At 44.9% G+C, this 23,972-nt stretch overlaps 1 protein-coding gene across 1 annotated transcript in view; it reads right to left on the reverse strand.

The window, feature by feature from the left end:
* LOC132392147 (MAP7 domain-containing protein 2-like) overlaps positions 1–23,972 on the reverse strand; it is a 254,808-nt gene that overhangs the window by 196,097 nt on the left and 34,739 nt on the right. The window contains exon 5 of the mRNA XM_059965996.1: positions 15,461–15,579. Coding sequence (XP_059821979.1) covers positions 15,461–15,579 — 119 coding nt within the window. The remainder of the gene's footprint in view (positions 1–15,460; positions 15,580–23,972) is intronic.

The raw sequence follows: 23,972 nt of genomic DNA on the forward strand, positions 1-23,972 counted from the left end.
CAATTGAGGGACAGTCTATGGAGGGACTGTCAATAGAGGGACAGTCTATGGAGGGGCTGTCAATAGAGGGACAGTATGGAGGGACTGTCAATGGAGGGACAGTCTATGGAGGGACTGTCAATAGAGGCACAGTCTATGGAGGGACTGTCAATAGAGGCACAGTCTATGGAGGGACTGTCAATAGAGGCACAGTCTATGGAGGGACTGTCAATAGCGGGATAGTTTATGGAGGGACTGTCAATAGAGGCACAGTCTATGGAGGGACTGTCAATAGAGGGACAGTCTATGGAGGGACTGTCAATAGAGGGACAGTCTATGGAGGGACTGTCAATAGAGGCACAGTCTATAGTGGGACTGTCAATAGAGGGACAGTCTATGGAGGGACTGTCAATAGAGGGACAGTATGGAGGGACTGTCAATAGAGGCACAGTCTATGGAGGGACTGTCAATAGAGGGATAGTCTATGGAGGGACTGTCAATAGAGGGACAGTCTATGGAGGGACTGTCAATAGAGGCACAGTCTATAGTGGGACTGTCAATAGAGGGACAGTCTATGGAGGGACTGTCAATAGAGGGACAGTCTATGGAGGGACTGTCAATGGAGGGACAGTCTATGGAGGGACTGTCAATTGAGGGACAGTCTATGGAGGGACTGTCAATAGAGGGACAGTCTATGGAGGGACTGTCAATGGAGGGACAGTCTATGGAGGGACTGTCAATGGAGGGACAGTCTATGGAGGGACTGTCAATGGAGGGACAGTCTATGGAGGGACTGTCAATGGAGGGACAGTCTATGGAGGGACAGTCTATGGAGGGACAGTCTATGGAGGGACTGTCAATAGAGGGACAGTCTATGGAGGGACTGTCAATGGAGGGACAGTCTATGGAGGGACTGTCAATAGAGGGACAGTCTATGGAGGGACTGTCAATGGAGGGACAGTCTATGGAGGGACTGTCAATTGAGGGACAGTCTATGGAGGGACTGTCAATGGAGGGACAGTCTATGGAGGGACTGTCAATAGAGGGACAGTCTATGGAGGGACTGTCAATAGAGGGACATTCTATGGAGGGACTGTCAATAGAGGGATAGTCTATGGAGGGACTGTCAATAGAGGGACAGTATGGAGGGACTGTCAATAGAGGCACAGTCTATGGAGTGACTGTCAACTGAGGGACAGTCTATGGAGGGACTGTCAACTGAGGGACAGTCTATGGAGGGACTGTCAATTGAGGGACAGTCTATGGAGGGACTGTCAATAGAGGGATAGTCTATGGAGGGACTGTCAATAGAGGGATAGTCTATGGAGGGACTGTCAATTGAGGGACAGTCTATGGAGGGACTGTCAATAGAGGGATAGTCTATGGAGGGACTGTCAATTGAGGGACAGTCTATGGAGGGACTGTCAATAGAGGAATAGTCTATGGAGGGACTGTCAATAGAGGGATAGTCTATGGAGGGACTGTCAATTGAGGGACAGTCTATGGAGGGACTGTCAATAGAGGGACAGTCTATGGAGGGACTGTCAATAGAGGGACAGTCTATGGAGGGACTGTCAATAGAGGGATAGTCTATGGAGGGACTGTCAATAGAGGGACAGTCTATGGAGGGACTGTCAATAGAGGCACATTCTATGGAGGGACTGTCAATAGAGGGACAGTCTATGGAGGGACTGTCAATAGAGGGATAGTCTATGGAGGGACTGTCAATAGAGGGACCGTCTATGGAGGGACTGTCAATGGAGGGACAGTCTATGGAGGGACTGTCAATAGAGGGATAGTCTATGGAGGGACTGTCAATAGAGGGACAGTCTATGGAGGGACTGTCAATAGAGGGACAGTCTATGGAGGGACTGTCAATTGAGGGACAGTCTATGGAGGGACTGTCAATAGAGGCACAGTCTATGGAGGGACTGTCAATAGAGGGATAGTCTTTGGAGGGATTGTCAATAGAGGGACAGTCTATGGAGGGACTGTCAATAGAGGGACAGTCTATGGAGGGACTGTCAATTGAGGGACAGTCTATGGAGGGACTGTCAATAGAGGCACAGTCTATGGAGGGACTGTCAATAGAGGGACAGTCTATGGAGGGACTGTCAATTGAGGGATAGTCTATGGAGGGACTGTCAATAGAGGGTCAGTCTATGGAGGGACTGTCAATAGAGGGATAGTTTATGGAGGGACTGTCAATAGAGGGACAGTCTATGGAGGGACTGTCAATAGAGGGATAGTCTATGGAGGGACTGTCAATAGAGGGACAGTCTATGGAGGGACTGTCAATGGAGGGACAGTCTATGGAGGGACTGTCAATAGAGGGACAGTCTATGGAGGGACTGTCAATAGAGGGACAGTCTATGGAGGGACTGTCAATTGAGGGACAGTCTATGGAGGGACTGTCAATAGAGGGATAGTCTATGGAGGGACTGTCAATTGAGGGATAGTCTATGGAGGGACTGTCAATGGAGGGACAGTCTATAGTGGGATTGTCAATAGAGGGACAGTCTATGGAGGGACTGTCAATAGAGGGATAGTCTATAGTGGGACTGTCAATTGAGGGACAGTCTATGGAGGGACAGTCTATGGAGGGACTGTCAATTGAGGGATAGTCTATGGAGGGACTGTCAATAGTGGGACAGTCTATGGAGGGACTGTCAATAGAGGGACAGTCTATGGAGGGACTGTCAATAGAGGGACAGTCTATGGAGGGACTGTCAATAGAGGGACAGTCTATGGAGGGACTGTCAATTGAGGGACAGTCTATGGAGGGACTGTCAATAGAGGGACAGTCTATGGAGGGACTGTCTATGGAGGGACTGTCAATTGAGGGATAGTCTATGGAGGGACTGTCAATAGTGGGACAGTCTATGGAGGGACTGTCTATAGAGGGATAGTCTATGGAGGGACTGTCAATAGAGGGATAGTCTATTGAGGGACTGTCAATTGAGGGACAGTCTATGGAGGGACTGTCAATAGAGGGATAGTCTATGGAGGGACTGTCAATTGAGGGACAGTCTATGGAGGGACTGTCAATTGAGGGACAGTCTATGGAGGGACTGTCAATAGTGGGATAGTCTATGGAGGGACTGTCAATTGAGGGATAGTCTATGGAGGGACTGTCAATGGAGGGACAGTCTATAGTGGGATTGTCAATAGAGGGACAGTCTATGGAGGGACTGTCAATAGAGGGATAGTCTATAGTGGGACTGTCAATTGAGGGACAGTCTATGGAGGGACAGTCTATGGAGGGACTGTCAATGGAGGGACAGTCTATGGAGGGACTGTCAATTGAGGGACAGTCTATGGAGGGACTGTCAATAGTGGGACAGTCTATGGAGGGACTGTCAATAGAGGGATAGTCTATGGAGGGACTGTTTACAGAGGAAACAATGCATCAGGTGAAAACTCATTGTCCTGTAACATTAGCTCAGCTTCTCTGACTGATATGAACCCTCCACAGACTTTGTCCGTGCCTCTGAGTATCGTCAACATTTCAGATTTCAACCATTTTCAGCTTTTTATGCATTTTTTCCAACATCTTCTGCTTTGTTGTTGAAATAATAAAGTTCTTTTTAAAAGGAAATAAACATATGCACAGTGAAAACTGTGAAATGAAATGGAGTTTATGGAGGAAATGGAGTTTAATGAAAACTTCAAATTCAAAAGCAGCTTTTAAATAAAGATTCCAGCATCAGCTTCTTGTTTAAAAAACAAACTTGCTGACTGTTGATCATATAAATGTTGTACAGGATCTGACCAAATTTATTATCCCAGCAACATGACTTCCATTTTGCCAACATTGGTCTAATTTTGTTATTGTGTTCAGTCATGTTAAAGAAGGAACAGTGACTGGTAGGGAATTTGACCAGTCCTTTGTGAAAGAATCAATAGACCAATAGCAATTAAGCTCCAAAAAGATGTTATGTCATTGAATATCCTCCAGTTACTGAAATTATCTTCATAGTTTACCTCAGCTGTGAATAACCTGACTTCCACACACAATGTAATGGTCAGAACAAGTAAGCTAACTTATTCTTCCAAAATCCATTCTGGAACATTTTCTGTGGTTGGAGGGTAGTGGCAAATGAAACCCAAATATTAAAGAAGATGGAGAAAGAAATGGACCATTTTGTATAATTAATATTTATATTTTACTCCTGAATGTCGTGCCCCTGATGTTGCTGAAAGTAAGTTTCCCACTGCAGCTGTGTATACAGACGACAATAAAGTGAACTCTGACTTTCGAGAAAACAGGAAACTACAAAACTATTGACCTGCTATCAGTGGTAACGCTGCTCGAAAAGAGACTACTTGCTCATTATAAAATGCCTCAGCTAGAAGCTAACCCTCCATTTCTCCAAGCTGAAACTTCATTGTACTTCTGGTTATCAGGAATCAAGGGTCATGAATCTGGTAGGGTGTGAGTTTAAGGAGAGGGCTAGCAGATGAGCTTCAGCCTGCATGCGCGTATCTCCTTCATAACAGTATTGTAACAGAAGCCAAGGGAAACTGTCAGTGTCATTGTAGCAACGTGCACAGATCCCACTGTAAAAACAAACAGACTGGGAAAGAACTTTCATGTTGGAATGGCAAGGGTGTAGGTCTCACTGTTTAGTTTTCCCTCACAGGATGAAGATAAACATTGGGCTCATTGAATATGCTTCAAGCTGCTTTGGGTGTTTTTCTTTTCATGCTTCTAAGCATCTATCTCCATAAAGTTTACCATTCCTGCCTTTTCCTTAAGGCTTCCAAACTTGCTTTCTTTTTTTTCTCCCTCCCTCCCTCCCTCCCCACTCCCCTTAGCTATGTTCAAAGGGGAGGGATGAGTGGTATCCTGCAGCTAGACAGTGGGATAAAATGATCAGACCCACAGAGAGTGTGGCATTAAATGTCAGGAATCGGAGAAGATGCAACGGTTAGCTACTTACTTTCTCATTCATTGTCATCTCCTTCCTGCACTAAAGTGACTCATCCCTTTTGAAAGATTGAACAAGAAAATATAATTTGCAACTCTGCCCCACAGATCTAATGACTGGCCTGGCCTCTCACTACTTAACTTTTTGCTTTTGCGAACTGTTTATTGGTGAAAGAAAGCCCTCTCTAATTTGTTGTTACATGTATAATTGTGAGTGATTTTACCCTCCCACTCTCATAGCCATTCCTTTCCAAGCAATTGAAAAAGAACAAAACAGATATAATCTCCACAATTTTTTAAATTATCCCATTTGTTAAAATTACTTCATAAACTGTTGCTGCACTGGAAAAACGCAGAAATGAGACAAAGTTCACATTCTCACAATGTACTGTTCAAACTAGAGTTGCAGGGGATAGGAACCAGAATGCCAGAACAGTTAGCAGAGAGTTTGTGGAAGCAGATGGTGGTAAGAGCTCAAAGTCAGGATTCAAGAGGTTGATTAGTGTCATGAGCTGAATATATTTCAATGCAAGTAGTATCGTGGGAAAGGCATTTGAGCTCAGGCCATGGATCAACACCCGGAATTATGACATCGCTATTAGTGAGACAGGGTTGAAATCAGAGTTACTGGAAAGAATCTTGTGCACTTCATTCACCAAAGTATGCAGAGTGACACTCACTAAGGAGGAATGTGTGATAAAGGTGGACCCAAATGGAAAATGTTGGCAGAAATCATAAAAAAGGAACAGGAAATTTGTAATGGATGTGTGTACAGATTATGATAAAATAGAAGATTCATATTCTTATTAACTCTTGAATTGATAATATAGTAGCTCATATTACAAGGGTCATGGATGCATATACTGATGATGGTGAAATGCAGAAGGTCTTAAAGGAAAGAAAATCATTCAGAATGACTTGTTTGGAATATCTTACAAATATTATGAATCAGAAATACTGCAAATGCTAGAACTTTGAAATCAAAACCGACCATGCTAGAAACACTCAGTGGATCTGCAACCTAGCAGGATGCAGCCAACTTGCATTTCCTGTTTTTATAACTGTTAATATTACACTTCATTGGGGCTTATAATTTTTGCCCAAGGTTACCTGACACAGCTGCCCTTATTAAAAACAATTGTTGAAAGTAAGTTTCTTTGTAAAGCAAAGCCTTTCATTGGACTTTCTTACAATGAGAGCAATTTGGAAAAGCAGCGTGAAGCTTGACAGTAAGTTATCACCTGAAGATAGAGGGCAGCAGGAAAGTACAGAAAGAAGCAGTAGAGAGGAGGAAAGGAAGGCCATGGAAATTACTTTCCAGTTCACCAAAGAAAGTAACTTCTAACATGCAGAATTTCTGTAACTGTTGAAGTATTCATTGGCCAAGGACTGTTGTATAATAAATTCCCTCAAATCATTCAGAACCTCAGTCAATTTAATTGTCACTAAAATGAGTTTACAGCAGTAATACTAAATTCACTACATACGTCACTGATAACAAACTCAATTGTGATTCTGAATTATATCCAGATCCTTTGTGATTTACTATAGCATTGTGAAAAATGGTATAGAGATTGTTTCATGGAAACTTTATTCAAACAGAAAATTGCTGGAATATTTTGGTAAAACAAAGCAAAAAATGAGGTGGATAGAATTAATGCCTCAGGGAGATGGGACTGGGAAGTCACTGTTACCAGAAGCCAAACAACACACACACATTGCTGGTGGAACACAGCAGGCCAAGCAGCATCTATCGGGAGAAGCGCTGTCGAAGTTTCGGGCCGAGACCCTTCGTCAGGACTAACTGAAGGGAGAGATACTAAGAGATTTGAAAGTAGTGGGGGGAGGGGGAAATGCAAAATGACAGGAGAAGACCGGAGGGGGTGGGGTGAAGCTAAGAGCTGGAAAGGTGATCGGTGAAAGTGATACAGAGCTGGAGAAGGGAAAGGATCATGGGACAGAAGGCCTCCGGAGAAAGCAATGGGGGGGGGGGGGAGCACCAGAGGGAGATGGAGAACAGGCAAACAACTAAATATATCAGGGATGGGGTATTAAGGGGAGCATTAACGGAAGTTAGAGAATTCAATGTTCATGCCATCAGGTTGGAGGCTACCCAGCCGGTATATAAGGTGTTGTTCCTCCAACCTGAGTGTGGCTTCATCTTGACAGTAGAGGAGGCCATGGATAGACATATCAGAATGGGAATGGGACGTGGAATTAAAAAGTGTGGCCACTGGGAGATCCTGCTTTCTCTGGTGGACCGATCGTAGGTGTTCAGCGAAACAGTCTCCCAGTCTGCGTCGGGTCTCACCAATATATAAAAGGCCACACCGGGAGTACCAGACTCAGTATACCACACCAGCCGACTCACAGGTGAAGTGTCGCCTCACCTGGAAGGACTGTCTGGGGCCCTGAATGGTGGTGAGGGAGGAAGTGTAAGGGCAGGTGTAGCACTTGTTCCGTTTACAAGGATAAGTGCCAGGAGGGAGACTGGTGGGAAGGGATGGGGGGGATGAGTGGACAAGGAAGTCGTGTAGGGAGCGATCCCTGTGGAAAGCAAAAGGGGGGGGGGGGGGAGGGAAAGATGTGCTTGGTAGTGGGATCCCATTAGAAGTGGCGGAAGTTACGGAGAATTATATGTTGGACCTGGAGGCTGGTGGGGTGGTAGGTGAGGACAAGGGGAACCCCATCCCGAGTGGGGTGGCGGGCGGATGAGATGAGGGCAGATGTGCGGGAAATGGGACAGATGCGTTTGAGAGCAGAGTTGATAATGGAAGAAGGGAAGCCCCTTTGTTTAGAAAAGGAAGACATCTCCTTCGTCCTGGAATGAAAAGCCTCATCCTGAGAGCAGATGCGGCGGAGACAGAGGAATTGTAAGAAGGGGATAGCATTTTTGTAAGAGACAGGGTGGGAAGAGGAATAGTCCAGGTAGCTGTGAGAGTCTGTAGGCTTATAGTAGATATCAGTAGATAAGCCGTCTCCAGAGATGGAAACAGAAAGATCAAGAAAGAGGAGGAAGGTGTCGGAAGTGGACCAGGTAAATTTGAGGGCAGGGTGAAAGTTGGAGGCAAAGTTAATGAAGTCAACGAGCTCAGCGTGCGTGCCGGAGACAGCGCCAATGCAGTCGTCGATGTACCAGAAGCCAGCCCAAGCTGTGCAATTCTGGATCTCCCAGCAGCCACATCAGTTGGTGTGCACTTCCCAGGTAAGAACCCATTTGATGTGTGATCACAAGAACACTGTCAGATTCAGTAATGCTGAGGAAGAATATTCTCACACTTTACCCACATGTATGGAATTAGGCATTGAAAGCAACCTGTTCTGCTGGTTTCTAAGTTCTCCAGACTGAACTGACTTTATATCTTGTCTACTCTTTTCTCAATATTATGGAGGGGGAAACCGAAGATGGTGCACACCAAGCCAGACTTGTACTTGCTCCTATGTCAAGCACACCAGCACTTCTGTCTGGGATGGATAGAGTCATCAAGCAACACAGATACAGACCCACTAGCCCAGTAAGGCCTAATTGGCCTAATGCGTAGGAGATTATTTTGGACATTTTACTTGCAATCGCAATACTCTGTTGGACAGTGATAACACACAGTGGTGCTAGCAAGTTTCTGAACCCTGTAGAATTTTCTCTTTTACTGCATATATATGGCCTAAAATGTGATCTTATCTTCACATGTCCTAAAACTAGATAAAGAGAACCCAATTAAATAATTAACACAATAACATTATACTTGTTCATTTATTTATTGAAACTAGATGTATTTGTTTGAAAAAGTATGTGAAGCTCGGGAGTAATGCCTTCGACAAAAGCTATTTGGAGTCAGGTGTTCCAATCAATGAGGTGAGATTGGATGCGTGGGTTGCAGAGGTGCCCTGCCCTATAAAAAAGGCACACAAAATCAGGTTACGGACAGAGCCTGCTCTCATCAAGAAAGATCTGTTTATGTGCACCATGCATGAAGCTGGAAAAGGTGACAAAAGCATTTCTAAAGACATGAGTATTCATCAGTCCCCAATAGGAGAAATTGTCTACGAATGCAAGAAATTCAGTACTGTTGCTATTCTGTCTCGGTGTGGGCATCCTGCAAAGATCACACCAAGAGCACAACATGCAATGCTGAAAGAGGTGAAAAAGAACCCAAGTGTAACAGCAAAAGACCCACAGAGATCTGTAGAACTTGCTAAAGTCTATGTTCATGTGTCCAGTGTAAGAAAATCACTGAACAAGAATAGTGTTCATGTAAGGACACCACGGAAGAACAGTGTTCTCCAAAAGAACACTGCTGCACATCTCAAGTTTGCAACAGACCACCTGGATGTTCCACAACACTTCTGGGACAATGTTCTGTGGACAGATGAGTCAAAAGTTGAACTTCTTGGCAGAAATTACTATGTTTGGAAGGAAAAGGGCATTGCACTGCACAGCAACACCAAAACCTCATCTCAACTGTGAATCATGGTGGAAGGAGCATCATGGTTTGGGGCTGTTATGCTACCTCAGGGCCTGGACAGCTTGCAATCATTGAGGGAACAATGAATTCAAAATTGTATCGTGACATTTTACAGGAGAATGTCAGGATAGCAGTCTATCCCCTGAAGCTTAATAGAAGTTGGATAATACAACAAGACAATGATCTAAAAGAGAAGAGTAGATCAACAACAAAATGGTTTAAAAAGAAGAAAATTCATGTTTTGGAATGGCCAAATCAAAGTCTTGACCTTATTAGTATAGAAATGTTGTGGAAGGACCTGAAGCAAGCAGCTCATGCAAGGAAGCCCACCAGCATCCCAGAGTTGAAGCAGTTTTGTAAGGAGGAATGGCCTAAAATTCCTCCAAGCTAATGTATGCAGAACTGATCAAGTTATCAGAAATATTATGTTGAAGTTATTGCTGTACAAGAGGGTCACACCAGTTACTGACAGCAAAAGTTCACGTACTTTTTCCACTAAATACATTCAATATTGGATCATTTCTCTCACTAAATAAATGAACACGTATAATGCTTTAGTGTTATTTATTTATTTGAGTTCTCTTTAAGAGTTTTAGGATTTGTATGAAGACCTGATCCCATTTTAGATCACATTTATGCAGAAATAGAGAAAATTCTACAGGGTTCACAAACTTTCTAGTACTATTGTGCATTCATATTATATAATTTCTTATTGTAATTTATAGTTTTATTATGTATTGCATTCTACCGCTGCCACAAAACAAATTTCACAACATTTACCAGTGATAATAAACCCGATCTGATTCTGAATCATCCCCTCAAAACCAATCAGTAAACTCTAAGTCTTGGGCCCCAATACCCCCTTGTGCAATTGGATCCTGGATTTCCTCACTTGCAGATTCATTTCCCCAGTCTGTTTGCATTGGCAAAAACATCTCCCCCACAACCTCAATCAGCACAGGTGTACCACAGGGCTGTGTGCTTAGCCCCTACTCTACTCACTTTACACCTCTGACTGTGTGGCTAAGTACAGCTCCAGCACTGAATACAAGTTTGCTGACGACATCACTGTTTTAGGCTGTATCAAATGGGGTGATGATTCAGCATACAGGAGGGAGATTGAAAATTTGGCCGAGTGGTGTAGTGGTGTCTTAACGATAACCTCTCACTCAATGTCAGTAAGACCAAGGATTGTAGACCAGGAGAGGGACACCAGAGGTCCATGAGCCAGTACTCATTGGAAGATCAGAGCTGCAGAGGATCAGTAACTTTAAATTCCTGGGTGTCCTGGACCCATCATATAAATATAATTGCAAAGAAAGCACAACACTATCTCTACTTCCCCAGGAGTCTGCTGAGATTTGGTATGTCATCAAAAATCTTGGCAAACTTCTTTAGACATGTAGTGGAAAGTGTGTTGTTTGACACTAATTACTGCCAATGTCTTTGAGCAGAAAATCCGACAAAAGGTAATGGATTCAGCCCAGGACATCATGGGTAAAACCCTCCCAACCACCGAGTACATCTACATGAAATGTTGCCGTAGAAAAGCAGCACCCATTATCAAAGATCCTCACCACCCAGGTCATGCTCTTTTCTCGCTGCTGCCATCAGGAAGAATGACCAAGTGCCTCAGGACATGCACCCCCAGGAACGTTACCCCAGGAACGTTACTTCCCCTCAACCATCAGCATCTTGAACAAAAGAGTACAACTACACTCATTCTATTTCTGGTGTTCCCACAACCAACGATCTCACTTTAAGGACTCTTATCTTGTTATTTCATGCTCTCATTATTCATTGTTATTTATTAATATTTGCATTTGCACAGTTTGGTGTTCATTGATCCTGTTTACAGTCACTGTTCTATAGATTTTCTGAGTATGTCTGCAAGAAAAAGAATCTCAGGGTTGTATGCGGTGACATGTATGTACTCTGTTAATAAATTTTACTTTGAACCAGTTGCTGATCAGCTCTTAAGCCAGTCTACAACTAACTAACAATTAAGCAAAGGCAACACAAGTGAATCTGCAGATGCTGGAAATAAATAAAAAACACAAAATGCTGGCAGAACTCAGCAGGCCAGACAGCATCTATGGGAGGAGGTAATAACGACGTTTCGAGCCGAACCCCTTCATCAGGAGTGAAGTACATGGGATGGTCAAGGGGGGATAAGAAGTGGGGGGAGGGATAAAGTAGAGAGCTGGGAAGTGATAGGCTGGAGGGAAATGGGCTAGGGGGAAGGTGGAGAATTATGGGAAATAAAAGAGAAAGAAAGGTAGGGCTGGGGGGGGGGGGAAGAGATTATAGTGAGGGGGGAAAGAGAGAGAAAGAGAACCAGACTAAAATTATAGATAGGGATGGGGTAAGGGGGGGGGGGCAGGGGTATCAACAGTGGTCTGTGAGTTGAATGTTCATGCCGGCAGGTAGGAGGCTACCTAGGCGGGAGATAAGGTATTGCTCCATCGACCTGCGTGTGGCCTCATCTTGACGGTAGAGGAGGCCATGGACAGACATGTCAGAGTGGGAGTGGTCTGTGGAGTTGAAGTGTGTGATCACAGGGAGATCCCGCCACTGCTGGAGAACTGAGCGCCGGTGTTCGGCGAAACGGTCTCCCAGTCTGCGGCGGGTCTCCCCAATGTATAAATGGCCACATCGGGAGCACCGGATACAGTATATCACCCCAATTGACTCGCAGGTGAAGTGGTGCCTCACCTGAAAGGACTGTCTGGGGCCTAGGATGGTGGTGAGGGAAAAAGTGTGGGGGCAGGTGTAGCACTTCTTCCGTTTGCAGGGATGAGTGCCCAGGGAGGTTCGTAGGGAGGGATGAGGGGGATGAATGGACAAGGGAGTCACATAGGGAGCGATCCCTGCGGAAAGCTGAGAGTGGGGGGGGAGGGGAAGATGTGGCTGGTGGTGGGATCCCGTAGGAGGTGGCGGAAGTTACGGAGGATTATACATTGGATCTGTAGGCTGGTAGGGTGATAGGTGAGGACCAGGGGGACTCTATCCCTGGTGGGCTGGCGGGGGGATGAGGTGAGGGCAGAGGTGCGTGAAATACGGGAGACGCGATGGAGGGCAGAGTTGATAGTGGACGAAGGGAAGCCCCTTTCTTTAAAAAAGGAAGACATCTCCTTTGTCCTAGAATGAAAGGCCTCATCCTGAGAGCAGATGCGGCGGAGACGGAGGAATTGAGAGAAAGGGATAACATTTTTGCAGGAGACAGGGTGGGAGGAGGAATAGTCTAGGTAGCTGTGGGAGTCTGTAGGTTTGTAGTAGACATCGGTGGATAGGCTGTCTCCAGAGATAGAAACAGAAAGATCTAGAAAGGGGAGGGAGTTGTCAGAAATAGACCAGGTGAGTTTGAGGGTGGGGTGAAAGTTGGAGGCAAAGTTAATGAAGTCGACGAGCTCAGCATGCGTGTAGGAAGCAGCGCCGATGCAGTCGTCGAAGTAACGTAAGAAAAGAGAAGGACAGATACCGGTGTAGGCTTGGAACGTAGATTGCTCCACATGGCCGACAAAAAGGCAGGCGTAGCTGGGACCCATGCGGGTGCCCATGGCTGCGCCTTTAGTTTGGAGGAAGTGGGAGGAGCCAAAGGAGAAATTGTTAAGGGTCAGGACTAATTCCGCGAGGCGGAGAAGAGTGGTGGTAAAAGGTGACTGGCTGGGTCTGGAATCCAGGAAGAAATGGAGAGCTTGGAGACCTTCCTGGTGGGGGATAGAGGTATATAGGGACTGGACGTCCATGGTGAAAATGAGGCGGTGGGGGCCAGGGAACTTGAAATCTTTGAAGCGATGTAAAGCATGGGAAGTATCACGGACATAGGTGGGAAGGGATAGAAGGCATGGTAACATTGTGATGGAAATAATGCTGTTTAAGCCCCAGCGACTGGGATTCAGTTCCACTGCTGTCAGTAAGGAGTTTGTATGTTCTCCCTGTGAACACGTAGGTTTCCTATGGCTGCTCCAGTTTCCTCCCACAGTCCAAAGACATGCAGTTTAGTATGTTAATTGGTCACAAGGGTGTAACTGGACAGCTGGGTTGGATGGGCCTGTTACTGTGTTGTTTCTCAAAATGATGATACCGAATGCCACCCGACCTGCTGAGTGTTTCCAGCATTATCAGTTCTTACTATGGACAATAAAAACTAGCACATATTGAGAACTTGGGAGCACACCGAAGCACTTTGAAGTTTTTGAAATGTGACCACTTGGTAATTAAAGAAATGTGGAAACTACCTTACCCCACAAACAGCAAAGTGGCTCTCTGACGTTAGTAGAGGGAGAAGTAAAGAAAGGACACCAAGGAGAACTCCCTGCTTAGCTTCAGATGGTACCTGGATCATCCCTTTGATTGAGAAGTGCTGATAATACTTCAACATGAATCTTAAGAGTCAGAGAACTCTACAGCACAGACAACATCGGCTGCCTTGCCTTCATCCGCTTTCCCTCGAACTTCCTCAAATAACTCTGCAAGACTGGTTAGACGTGACCTACCATGTACCTAGTCAGTCTCCGTCTATCCAAATACTTAAATATCCGGTCCCTTAGAATTCCTTGCAATAACTTAGCTACTGCTGAAGTCAGGCTCAGCAGCCCATAATTTCCTGCCTTAACTTAAAAAGTACCGTACATCTTTTCCAGAGATCGAGCCATCTTCATGCACATTTGCCAGATACCATTAAAATTGGCCCTTCTCCAATTTAGGACCTCAATCTGAGGACTAGACCTATCCTTTTCCATTATTACCTTGTAACTAAAGGTATTATGATCACTAGGTGCAAAGTGTTTCCTTCCACAAATTTCTGTTAATTGCCCAGGCTCATTTTCTAACAGGAGGTGAACTATCACATTCTTTAATTGGGAATCCATATGCTAATTATGGAAACTTTGGTGAACAAACTCTATCCCATCCAGCCCATTTACAGTATGGGAGTCCCAGTCATTATGTGGAAAGTGAAGACCCCCTACTATCACAACATTATATTTCTTCCAACAGTCTGTGATCTCTTTACACATTTGCTCCTTTAAATCCTGCTGACTATTGGATGGGCTATAATATAATCCTATAACTATCTTGATCCACTTAAGGAAGTACAACCAGATTAATTGTTTGATGTTGTCAATCAAATACAGAAGCCTCAAGTGCTGGATGGCAGAGAATGCATTGTTCAGACTCCAATATTGGCTTGTTCCCCAATGGGAAATATATTCTGTTCTTGCACATCACTGTTTCCAGCATCTTCTCTGCATCCTCCAACCCTTCCAAATCTCCTTCTGTCCACCCTTTATGGATCCCATTGGGGGACAGTGAACTTCAACAGCTTCCAGTCTGAGGCTTTGCAGACTAGTCAGAACTACGTTAGGTGCCAAAGGCAATGGCTCCTCAGTCAAGTAGAAAGGTGCGGTGAGAGTAGGAAAAGGGAGTCAATTCAGTATTATTACCCAATTTCAATGATTCTAATTTTATTTTAATCTATGAATATTTCACTGTGGTGGAGCGGGTGGAATCTGGTACATGGGAAACAGCTTGCTCTCCACATTGCACTGTCCTGGCTTGCGTATCATGTAGACAGCCGGGATGCAACATCCATGGTCAACCCTGACCAATAGAAGGCCTCATCCACAATATCAGTGAATATTAGAGAAGACTGATTTATGGAGTTCAGGAATTAAGGTCCTTAGTGCAGTCTGAAACATTCTGTAGCAACACAGGGAGAAATGCATAGTACAAAACAGTCTGAGTTCAAGGTCCTTACATGATTCTAGATCCTGATCAGAATTAAATACACTTTCTGAAAATATCCTCTTATTTTTTTTATAAACAGCATCAGTGTTTAGAACACTGGAAACAATTGATAGTTTATTCATTTAATATCAATTCAATGCCATTTGCTGTACCCTCCTTGCCCTGTTGAAGTTCTTTTTGGGCTAGAAGTTTCAAAGGCAACACCAAGCAAGTTTCAAGTCTGCCAGTGAAACTGACCAAATCACTTCAATAAGAGAAACACAAAAAGATGAAATCATTGCATTTTGACATAACACCAACATTATATATTTGTCAAAATTCTTACTGTTTGCACTACCTGTTGCATTTCCAACACCGGACTCTCTTTGACTTCTCTTGGTGAGCTGGAAGTGGTTGCTGGACTCTGTCTGTCTCTGCTTGGACTTGTAGGTTTGGAAGAGAGCTTGAGCGGGCTTCCTGAGACAACACAAGGGCAGACACAGAACACTAAAGAGTTAAAGCTTCATAGCAGAGAGAGAATAGAATGAGAAGGAATAAACAACAAGACTATTGTGGATGATGTAAACTAAGGAAAATTACATCTGCAGTAGATGGCTGCATCAAGTAAATCAGAAACACAAGAAATTCACAGCTTCTTGGAATTTGAAAAACACACAAAATGCTGGAGGAACTCAGCATCTATGGAGGGGGAAAAACAGTCAATGTTTTGGATCTTCACTAGGACTGAAAAAGAAGGGGGAAGAAGCCAGAATAAGACGGTGGGGTTGGGGAAGCTGTACAAGCCAGTAGGTGATAGGTGAGATCAGGTGAGCTGAGTGGGTGAGGAAGAGAGGGATGGAGAAAGACACTAGGGTGTGATGGGTGGAAAATGTAAAGGGTTGAACAAAGAATCTGATAGGAGAGGATTTGTCAGTCTGAAACTTTGGAGCAGCATGGTAGTGTAGTGGTTAGCATAATGTTATTACAGCGCCAGTGAACCGAGTTCAATTCCCGCCACAGCCTGTGAGGAATCTGATTGTTCTCCCTGTCACTGCGTGGGTTTCCTCCAAGTATTCTGTTTTGCTTCCATGGTCCAAAGAAGTATGGGTCAGTCGGATATTGGTCACGTGGGTCTAGTTGGGTGGCACAGGCTCACTGGAAGGGCCTGTACCATGCTGTATCTCTAAAAGAAAATCTAAATCTAAGGCAGGAGAAAGTGACAGAGGAGGGGCACCTCAGGGGTATCATGGGCAGGTGAGGAGACAAGAAGGGGCAGCAGAGAGCCACATGAGGAATGGAAAAAGAGGGTCGGGACGGCGGAATTACTGGAATTTAGAGAAATCGATATTCGTGCCATCAGGTTGGAGGCTACTTAGACTAAATAATGAGATGCTGCTCGTCCAACCTGAGAGAGGGAACATTGTGGCAGTAGAGGAGGGCATGAATTGACATATTGGAATGGGAAGTCAAATTGGAATGAGTGACAACCAGGAAACTTCTGGTGTACGGAGCATCCTCTCCCCCCCACCTTCTAATTCTGGCTTCTTCCTCCTTCCTCACTCATTCTCAGCCTTGAAACATCAACTGTTCATTCCCCTCCACAGATGCTGCCTGACATGCTGAGTACCTCCAGCATTTTGGTGATGTTAATTAATTTGGTTCATGGGGAGAACAGTACACTTCCAGCCTCAGGGTGAGAAGAAGTAACAGAGGCAGTGATGATGTTGTAGCAGCACTGTAATAGAAAGGGTGAACCGATGAAACTGGAGCTCTTTGTAAGCAGTGCTGGCAAAGGTGTATAAAATAATGGAAGGACTGGTTGTGAAGAAGGTACATGGTGAAGGGCTATCTACAGCAATTATTACCTGAATTTCCAAAGCCCCAACAAGAAGCTTGGAAGAGCTTTTCTACTCAAAGAGTGGAATTCACTAGCAGAAAGCGGTCCAGGTGACACACTTAGGGACAAACACGAGGGGGAAAGAAATATTGATGGGTGGAAGACGAGAGGTGGGAACTGGAGCAGAAGCTCTAGTGTGACCTTCCTGAGCCACAGTGTGCATTTCTGTGATGCCCATGACATCGCTGTTCTACTAACCCTACACTCATAAGTTCAGATATTTAGTGCTGAATGTTCAAAACAATGCAGGAAAACATTAAGATGAAAAAATTCTGCAGATGCTGGAAATCTAAGCAACACACACAGAATGCTGGAGAAACCCAGCAAGCCAGGCAGCATCTTTGGAAAAGAATGAACTGCCAACGTTTTGGGCCGAGACCCTTCATTAGGACTGGAGAAAAAGAAGAGAAATTGGAGCAGGGAGGGGTGGAAGAAGTACAGGGTGGTAGGTGGTAAGTGAAACCGGGAGAGGGGGGAGGATCAAGTAAAGAACTGGGAAGTTGATCAGTGAAAGAGATAAAGGGCTGGAGAAGGGGGTATCTGATAGGAGAGGGTAGAAGAGCATGGAAGAAAGGGGAAGAGCATGGAGGGAGGTGATGGGCAGGAAAGGAGAAGAGATGAGAAAGGGAAAGCAGAATGGAAATAGTGAAGGGGGGGCAATTACTTTAAGTTTCTGAGAAATTGATATTTATGCCATCAGATTGGAGGCTACCAGACAGAATATAAGGTGTTGATCCTCCAACCTGAGAGTGGCCTCATCACATCAGCCTACACAATGGGATGAGGGAGGATTTGGCGAGTGTAGACTGGGAACACAGGCTATGTGGTGGGACAGTTAAGGACCAGTGGAAGACTTTCAAAGAGATGATCTGGAAGAGGGGACCAAGTGTAGTATATCTAAGTTTGCTGGTGATACTAAATTGAGTGCAAAAGCAAACTGTGCAGAAGGGTCTGCAGAGAGAGATAGATAGGTTAAGTGAGTAGGCAAGAGTCTGGCAGATGGAGTACAATGCTGTTAAATGTGAGGTCATCCACCTTGGAAGGGAAAAAAAAAGAACAGATGACTAGTTAAATGGGAAAAGATTGCAGCATGCTGCTGTGCAGAGGGACTTGGGAGCGCTTGTGCATGAATCACAAGAAGTTGGTTTGCAGGTGCAGCAGGCTATCAAGGAGGCAAATGGGATGTTGGCCATTGCTGGAGGGATGGTATTTAAGAATAGGGAGGGTATGCTGCAACTATACAGGGTACTGGTGAGGCCACATCTGGAGTACTGCATGCAGTTCCAGTCTCCTTACTTGAGGAAGGATATACTGGGTTTGGAGGTGGTGCAGAGGAGGTTTACCAGGTTGATTCCAGAGATGAGGAGGGTAGACTCAGGAGAGATTGAGTCGCCTGGGACTGTACTCACTGGAATTCAGAAGAATGAGAGGAGATCTTATAGAAACATCATCATCATCATAAACATGAGTAAATCTGCAGATGCTGGAAATTCAAGCAACACGCACAAAATGCTGGTGGAACACAGCAGGCCAGGCAGCATCTATAGGAATAAGTACGGTCGACATTTCAGGCCGAGACCCTTCATTACAGGACTTCATCATCATCATCATTATTTGGCTTCGCGAACGAAGATTTAGGAAGGGTGCTGCCCACGTCTGCTGCAGGCTCGCTGGTGGCTGACGAGGCCAACACGGGACAGACAGACCCGGCCGCAGCGGCTGCAAGGGAAAATCGGGGAGGATGGTCGGAGACGTGGGCGAGTCCTTCGGCCTGCGCAATGGTTTTTTAGGTGGAGTGCAGTGTGAGTGATACTGGTCCCACCCTTTACACCTGGGGTTCATCTGCCATAGCCTAGCAAGCTGGGACGGTGACAGGGAGGTCCTCGGGTCGTAGGGGTTACATCGGAGTGTTCTTCTCCTAGGTGGATGACCTGACAAGGCTGACGAGCCCCGCCTGCCCGGGTTTGGAGTCAGAGTTGTCCTTCTCTTAGGCCGGCTGCCAACCAAGGCTAACGAGTCCAGCCTATATACAAACGTAGAAACATCTAACATTATAAGATAGAGGCAGGAAAGTTGTTTCCATTGGTAGGTGAGACTAGAACCAGGGGCACAGCCTCAAGATTTGGGGGAGTGGGTTTAGGATGGAGATGAGGAGGAACTGCTCTTCCCAGAGAGTGGTGAATCTGTGGAATTCTCTGCCCAATGAAGCAGTGGAGGCTGCCTCTGCAAATATATTTAAGATAAGGTTGGAGAGATTTTTGCATAGTCAGGGAATTAAAGGTTATGGGGAAAAGGAAGGTAGGTGGAGGTGAGTCCATGGCCAGATCAGCCATGAGCTTATTGAATGGCAGAGTAGGCTCAATGGGCCAGATGGCCTACACCTGCTCCTATTTCTTATGTTCTTATGTTGGAATGAGAACAGGAAGTAGATGAAGTGAGTGGCTACCAGGAGACCTGACATGTCAGAATGGGAATGTGACTGACAGTCTCTCCGTAACTTCCACCATTTCCAATGGATCGCACAACAAAGCCCTTTCCTTACCCCTGCCCCCCCCCCCACCCTTTCTGCTTTCCACAGGGATCGCATCCCACACGATTCCCTTGTCCATTCATCTCTCCCGGTACTTATCCTTGCTAGCAGAACAAGTGCCATGCTTGTCCCTACACCTCTTCCCTCACTATCATTCAAGGCCCCAACAGGTTTTCCAGGTGAGGAGACACTTAACCTGTGAACTTACTGAGGTCATCTGGTGCTCCTGGTGTGGCCTCCTGTATATCGATGAGACCCAATGTAAATAAGGAAACTGCTTCGCTGAGCACCTACGTTCCATCCGCCAGAAACAGTTGGATCTCCTGGTGGCCACCCTCTTCAATTCTACTTCCCATTCTGATATGCCAGTCCATGGCCTCCTCTACTGCTGTGATAAGGCCATACTTGGAATGGAGGAGCAACACCTTGTATTCCGCCTGGGTAGCCGCCAACCTGATGGCATGAACATCGATTTGTCAAACCTCTGGTAATTGCACCCCCTTCACCATTCCCATTTCCCTCTCTCACCTCTTTGCCTTACCTGCCCATCACCTCCCTCTGGTGCTCCACCCCCTTCTCTTTTTTCCATGAACTTCTACCCTCTCCTATCAAATTCTTCCTTCTTCAGTCGCTTATCTCTTTCACCTATCAGCTTTCCAGCACTACTTCACCCATCCCCAACTCCTGGTTTCACGTACCTCCTACCACCCTGAACTTTATCCTCCCCTCTCCCCACCTTCTTGCTCTGACTTCTCATCTTCCTTTCCAGTCCTGCTGAAAGATCTCAGCCTGAAACATCGACTGTACTCTTTTCCATGGATGCTGCCTGGCCTGCTGAGTTCCTCCAGCATTTTGTGTGTGTTGCTGGAAAGTATTACTTTCTTGCTATTAAAATGCAAATCCTTTGATCCGTGTGTTTTGATTGATGAATAATTTTCATATTTTTCAAGTATACGATTAACAAGGTAACATCCACATTACTCCAAATGAGGCCTCTCTCAGCAAGTGGATGATAATATTGGGTCCAATGAGGCTACAGTAGAAAAGCAGACCACAGACAATGGGAAAGCATGGATTACAGTACATGAATCAACAGAATTTGTATTATGCATACTAAACCAATGTTGTAAAAGAGCAAAACAACAGAGCCATCAATGACAGCATTGATGTGTGCAGTTAGAAAGGGAAAGGAAAGGAGGCAACATGCTGAGGTTGGGAGCTGAAAATACACAACAGATCAGAGAGAGAAACAGTTAATGTTACAGGTGAATGGCCCCACATCAGAACTGGTCAGTTCTTATACAAACTAAAGTGGTGAGTAATCTGAGATTGGTAAACTCAACTTGAGCCTTGAGGGTTGCAGTTTAGTCAGATGGAAGGCAAGGTGCCATTGCTCAAGGCTACCTATATTTATAATGACATGGCAGAGGCTCCTGGAAGAATTCCAACAAGCCCATTCTCTACAGAACATAGGAACAAGCCCTTCAGCCCAAGATGTTGAACAAACTAATTGAAAGCTTAACTAAACTAGTCGCTTCTGCCTATACAAGTCCATATCCCTCCATTCTTTGTAGTTCACATCCTTATTAAAATGCATCTATTGTTTCTACCTACATTCCCACTCTGAGCAACATATTTTAGTCACCCTCACCCTCTACTCTGCATCATAAACCTGCTCTGTACATCTCCTTTAAATGCACCCCAACCCCATCTTCAGTGCATGCCCTCTAATATGAGATATTTTAACCCTGAGAGAAAGATATTGACTGTCTACTCACCTGTACCTTCCATAATCTTATAAACAGGCAGCACCCTAAACATCTTTTGCACACCTACATGCTTCCTATATGGAGTATTCCATTCAATTCTGGTCAACCAGAATACTCCAGATGTGGACTAACTAGAACTTTATAAAACTGCAGCATAACTTCTTGACCAACTCCATGCCTTGTCTAATAAGTATGCCATGCACTTGTGTTGTGATGTACTAAACTTTGTAAAAATACTAGATGAAAGCCTGAACAATTCCAAGTGACACTTTAACTCTTTGTGAGCCTGCAGCATGTAAGGTGTCTGTTCAAGTTAAACTCTGTAGGTTTGTTAAATGTTTGCTAATAGCAGCTGGATTCTTTCTGGCTCAGGCACAGTGGCATAACAAAAAAGGATCAAAGAGTTTGTCTGTCTCTGTGTGTCTTGCTCTGCTTGTGGATTGAATCCCTTTTTTTTTGAGGCACCGTTTGCTCGGTTCTTGGGACTACACCTAGACTGGTAGATGGATTAGGGTGATTTCACGAGTCTCCCAACAACAGTGACAATCAACTCCCTCGACTGCAGCAACAATCAAATGGAGGCTACAAATCACGAGCCCTGAAATCTTTGCAATTTACTATATAATATTTAGTGTGATATATTTGTGTTTTCTATTTTATGATGATAAATTAGCTTTGAGTTACTTTGTGTGCCTGAACAATTATCACTACATTTCTGGGACACTCAAATTGGTTTGGGTCTGACCTGCTTTACCAACCTATTGATCTGTGCTGTCATTTTCAGGAAGCTAAAACCTTGGCCCCAAAGTTTCCTTTATATATTAACACTGTTAAGGATTTTTGCAACAGTCCATTGACTCTTTACATTTGATCTCCCACGGTGCCAACTTTTAAAATTGGCCAGGTGAGACTCCGTTAGCCAATTCTGCACCTCTATCTGTAACTGATCTAGGTCCTGATTTGCTCACAGCCATAGCCTTCCCTTGCACATGCCTGTGACGCTAACCTACACCAGGAAGGATTGGAGTAACTAACCTACCAACCCACATAGCTTTGACATGGTGCAGGTGGAAATCCTGGATGATTCCTGGGACACACCCTGAGCCACTCCCATTCAGCACTGTGACCTGCTCTCCCCTTACTGCTGACGTCCCACCCTTTGCTCCAATTACCTCTGCTTCCCTGGCTGATATGTTGGGACAGGCTATCATATAGGCAGCAGTATTTAATCCCCAATCACCCAAACACACTCCAGATCCCACCAGTCAGGTAGGGGGTATGCTTGGAGGGTGGTGAACGTGAGAGGCTGCCACCTAGACACCCAGTTTCTGGCCAGAAGAGTACTGGATATCCCTTCGTCATAACTGGTCACTAATGATTCCCAATGCTATTAAGAGAACGACAAGAATTGGATCCTTGGCATGAGATATAACTTTAATTGCATTGGTTATCTCACTGCAGATGGGTTTAGGTGAGTATATGTTCACCACTTCCCAGAAAAAGGTTGGTTGCCTCATAATGAGGCCCTTATTTCCAGTACTTGACAAACATTGTCACTGAAATCGCCATCACGGCCTGCTGTCTCTCAGCAATATTTGAGAAGCTTCTGAAACTGCCAATTAATGGCACGGGGATGAAACGTGTAGACAACTGCCATCATAAACACAGAGCATGGATCAGTACAGCGCCTTTGGCACACAATGTTGTGCCAACCTTCTCACCCACTCCAAGATCAACCAAACCTTCCCCTGAGAGGAAACAGTAACAAATGGGAAACTCATGGATGCTTTAATTTAAAAAGACTCCCTCACCAGTCTTGATTTGAGGGCAAGATCTACACTACTGTTGCTTTTAAGCAGCAAGTCTCATCTGTTTATCAGCATCAGACCATACGAAAGTTAACTTCAAGGAAGTGCTATTTGTTTAGCAGGGAAAGCAGCAGAGTAGTTAATGTATTCCCTCATTATTACCATTTCTTTGACACCTGCCTCTGACTGAGGAACAACCTTGCTGCTTCCTCATTGACCTCAGTACCTTGCTTCAACCTGACTCTGGCTGGCAACTCCAGACAAGTGTGATTCAAGCTATCATACTAATATAGCAAAATCACAATAGATTTTGCAGATGCTGGAAATCCAGAGTAATATTCATAAAATGCTGCAGGACCTCAGCAGTTCAGTCAACATCTATGGCAAGACCCTTCATCTTTTTAGAGCACCCTGTAGTTGAACCCACTAGGCAATAAGCTATTCTGGATTGGGTGTTGAACAATGAACCAGAATTAATTAAAGAGTTTAAGGTAAAGGAACCCTTAGGGACAAGTAATCAAATTCACACTGAAGTTTGAGAAGGAGAAGCTAAAGTCAGATGTATCAGTATTACAGTGGAGTAAAAGAAATTACAGGAGCATGAGAGAGGATTTGGCCAGAACTGCTCAGAAAAGAACACTGGCAGGGATGATGATGGAACAGCAATGGCTGGAATTTCTGAAAGCAATTCAGAAGGCACAGGATATATACATCCCAAAGAGGAAGAAGTCTTCTAAAGGCAAGATGACACAACCTTGGCTGACAGGGGATGTCAGAGCCAACATAAAAGCCAAAGAGTGGGAATATAATAAAGCAAAAATTACAGCAAGTTAGAGGATTGGGAAGCTTTTAAAAACCAACAGAAG

The sequence above is a fragment of the Hypanus sabinus genome, chromosome 4 (genome assembly GCF_030144855.1).
Source record: "Hypanus sabinus isolate sHypSab1 chromosome 4, sHypSab1.hap1, whole genome shotgun sequence".
Taxonomy (NCBI): Eukaryota; Metazoa; Chordata; class Chondrichthyes; order Myliobatiformes; family Dasyatidae; genus Hypanus; species Hypanus sabinus.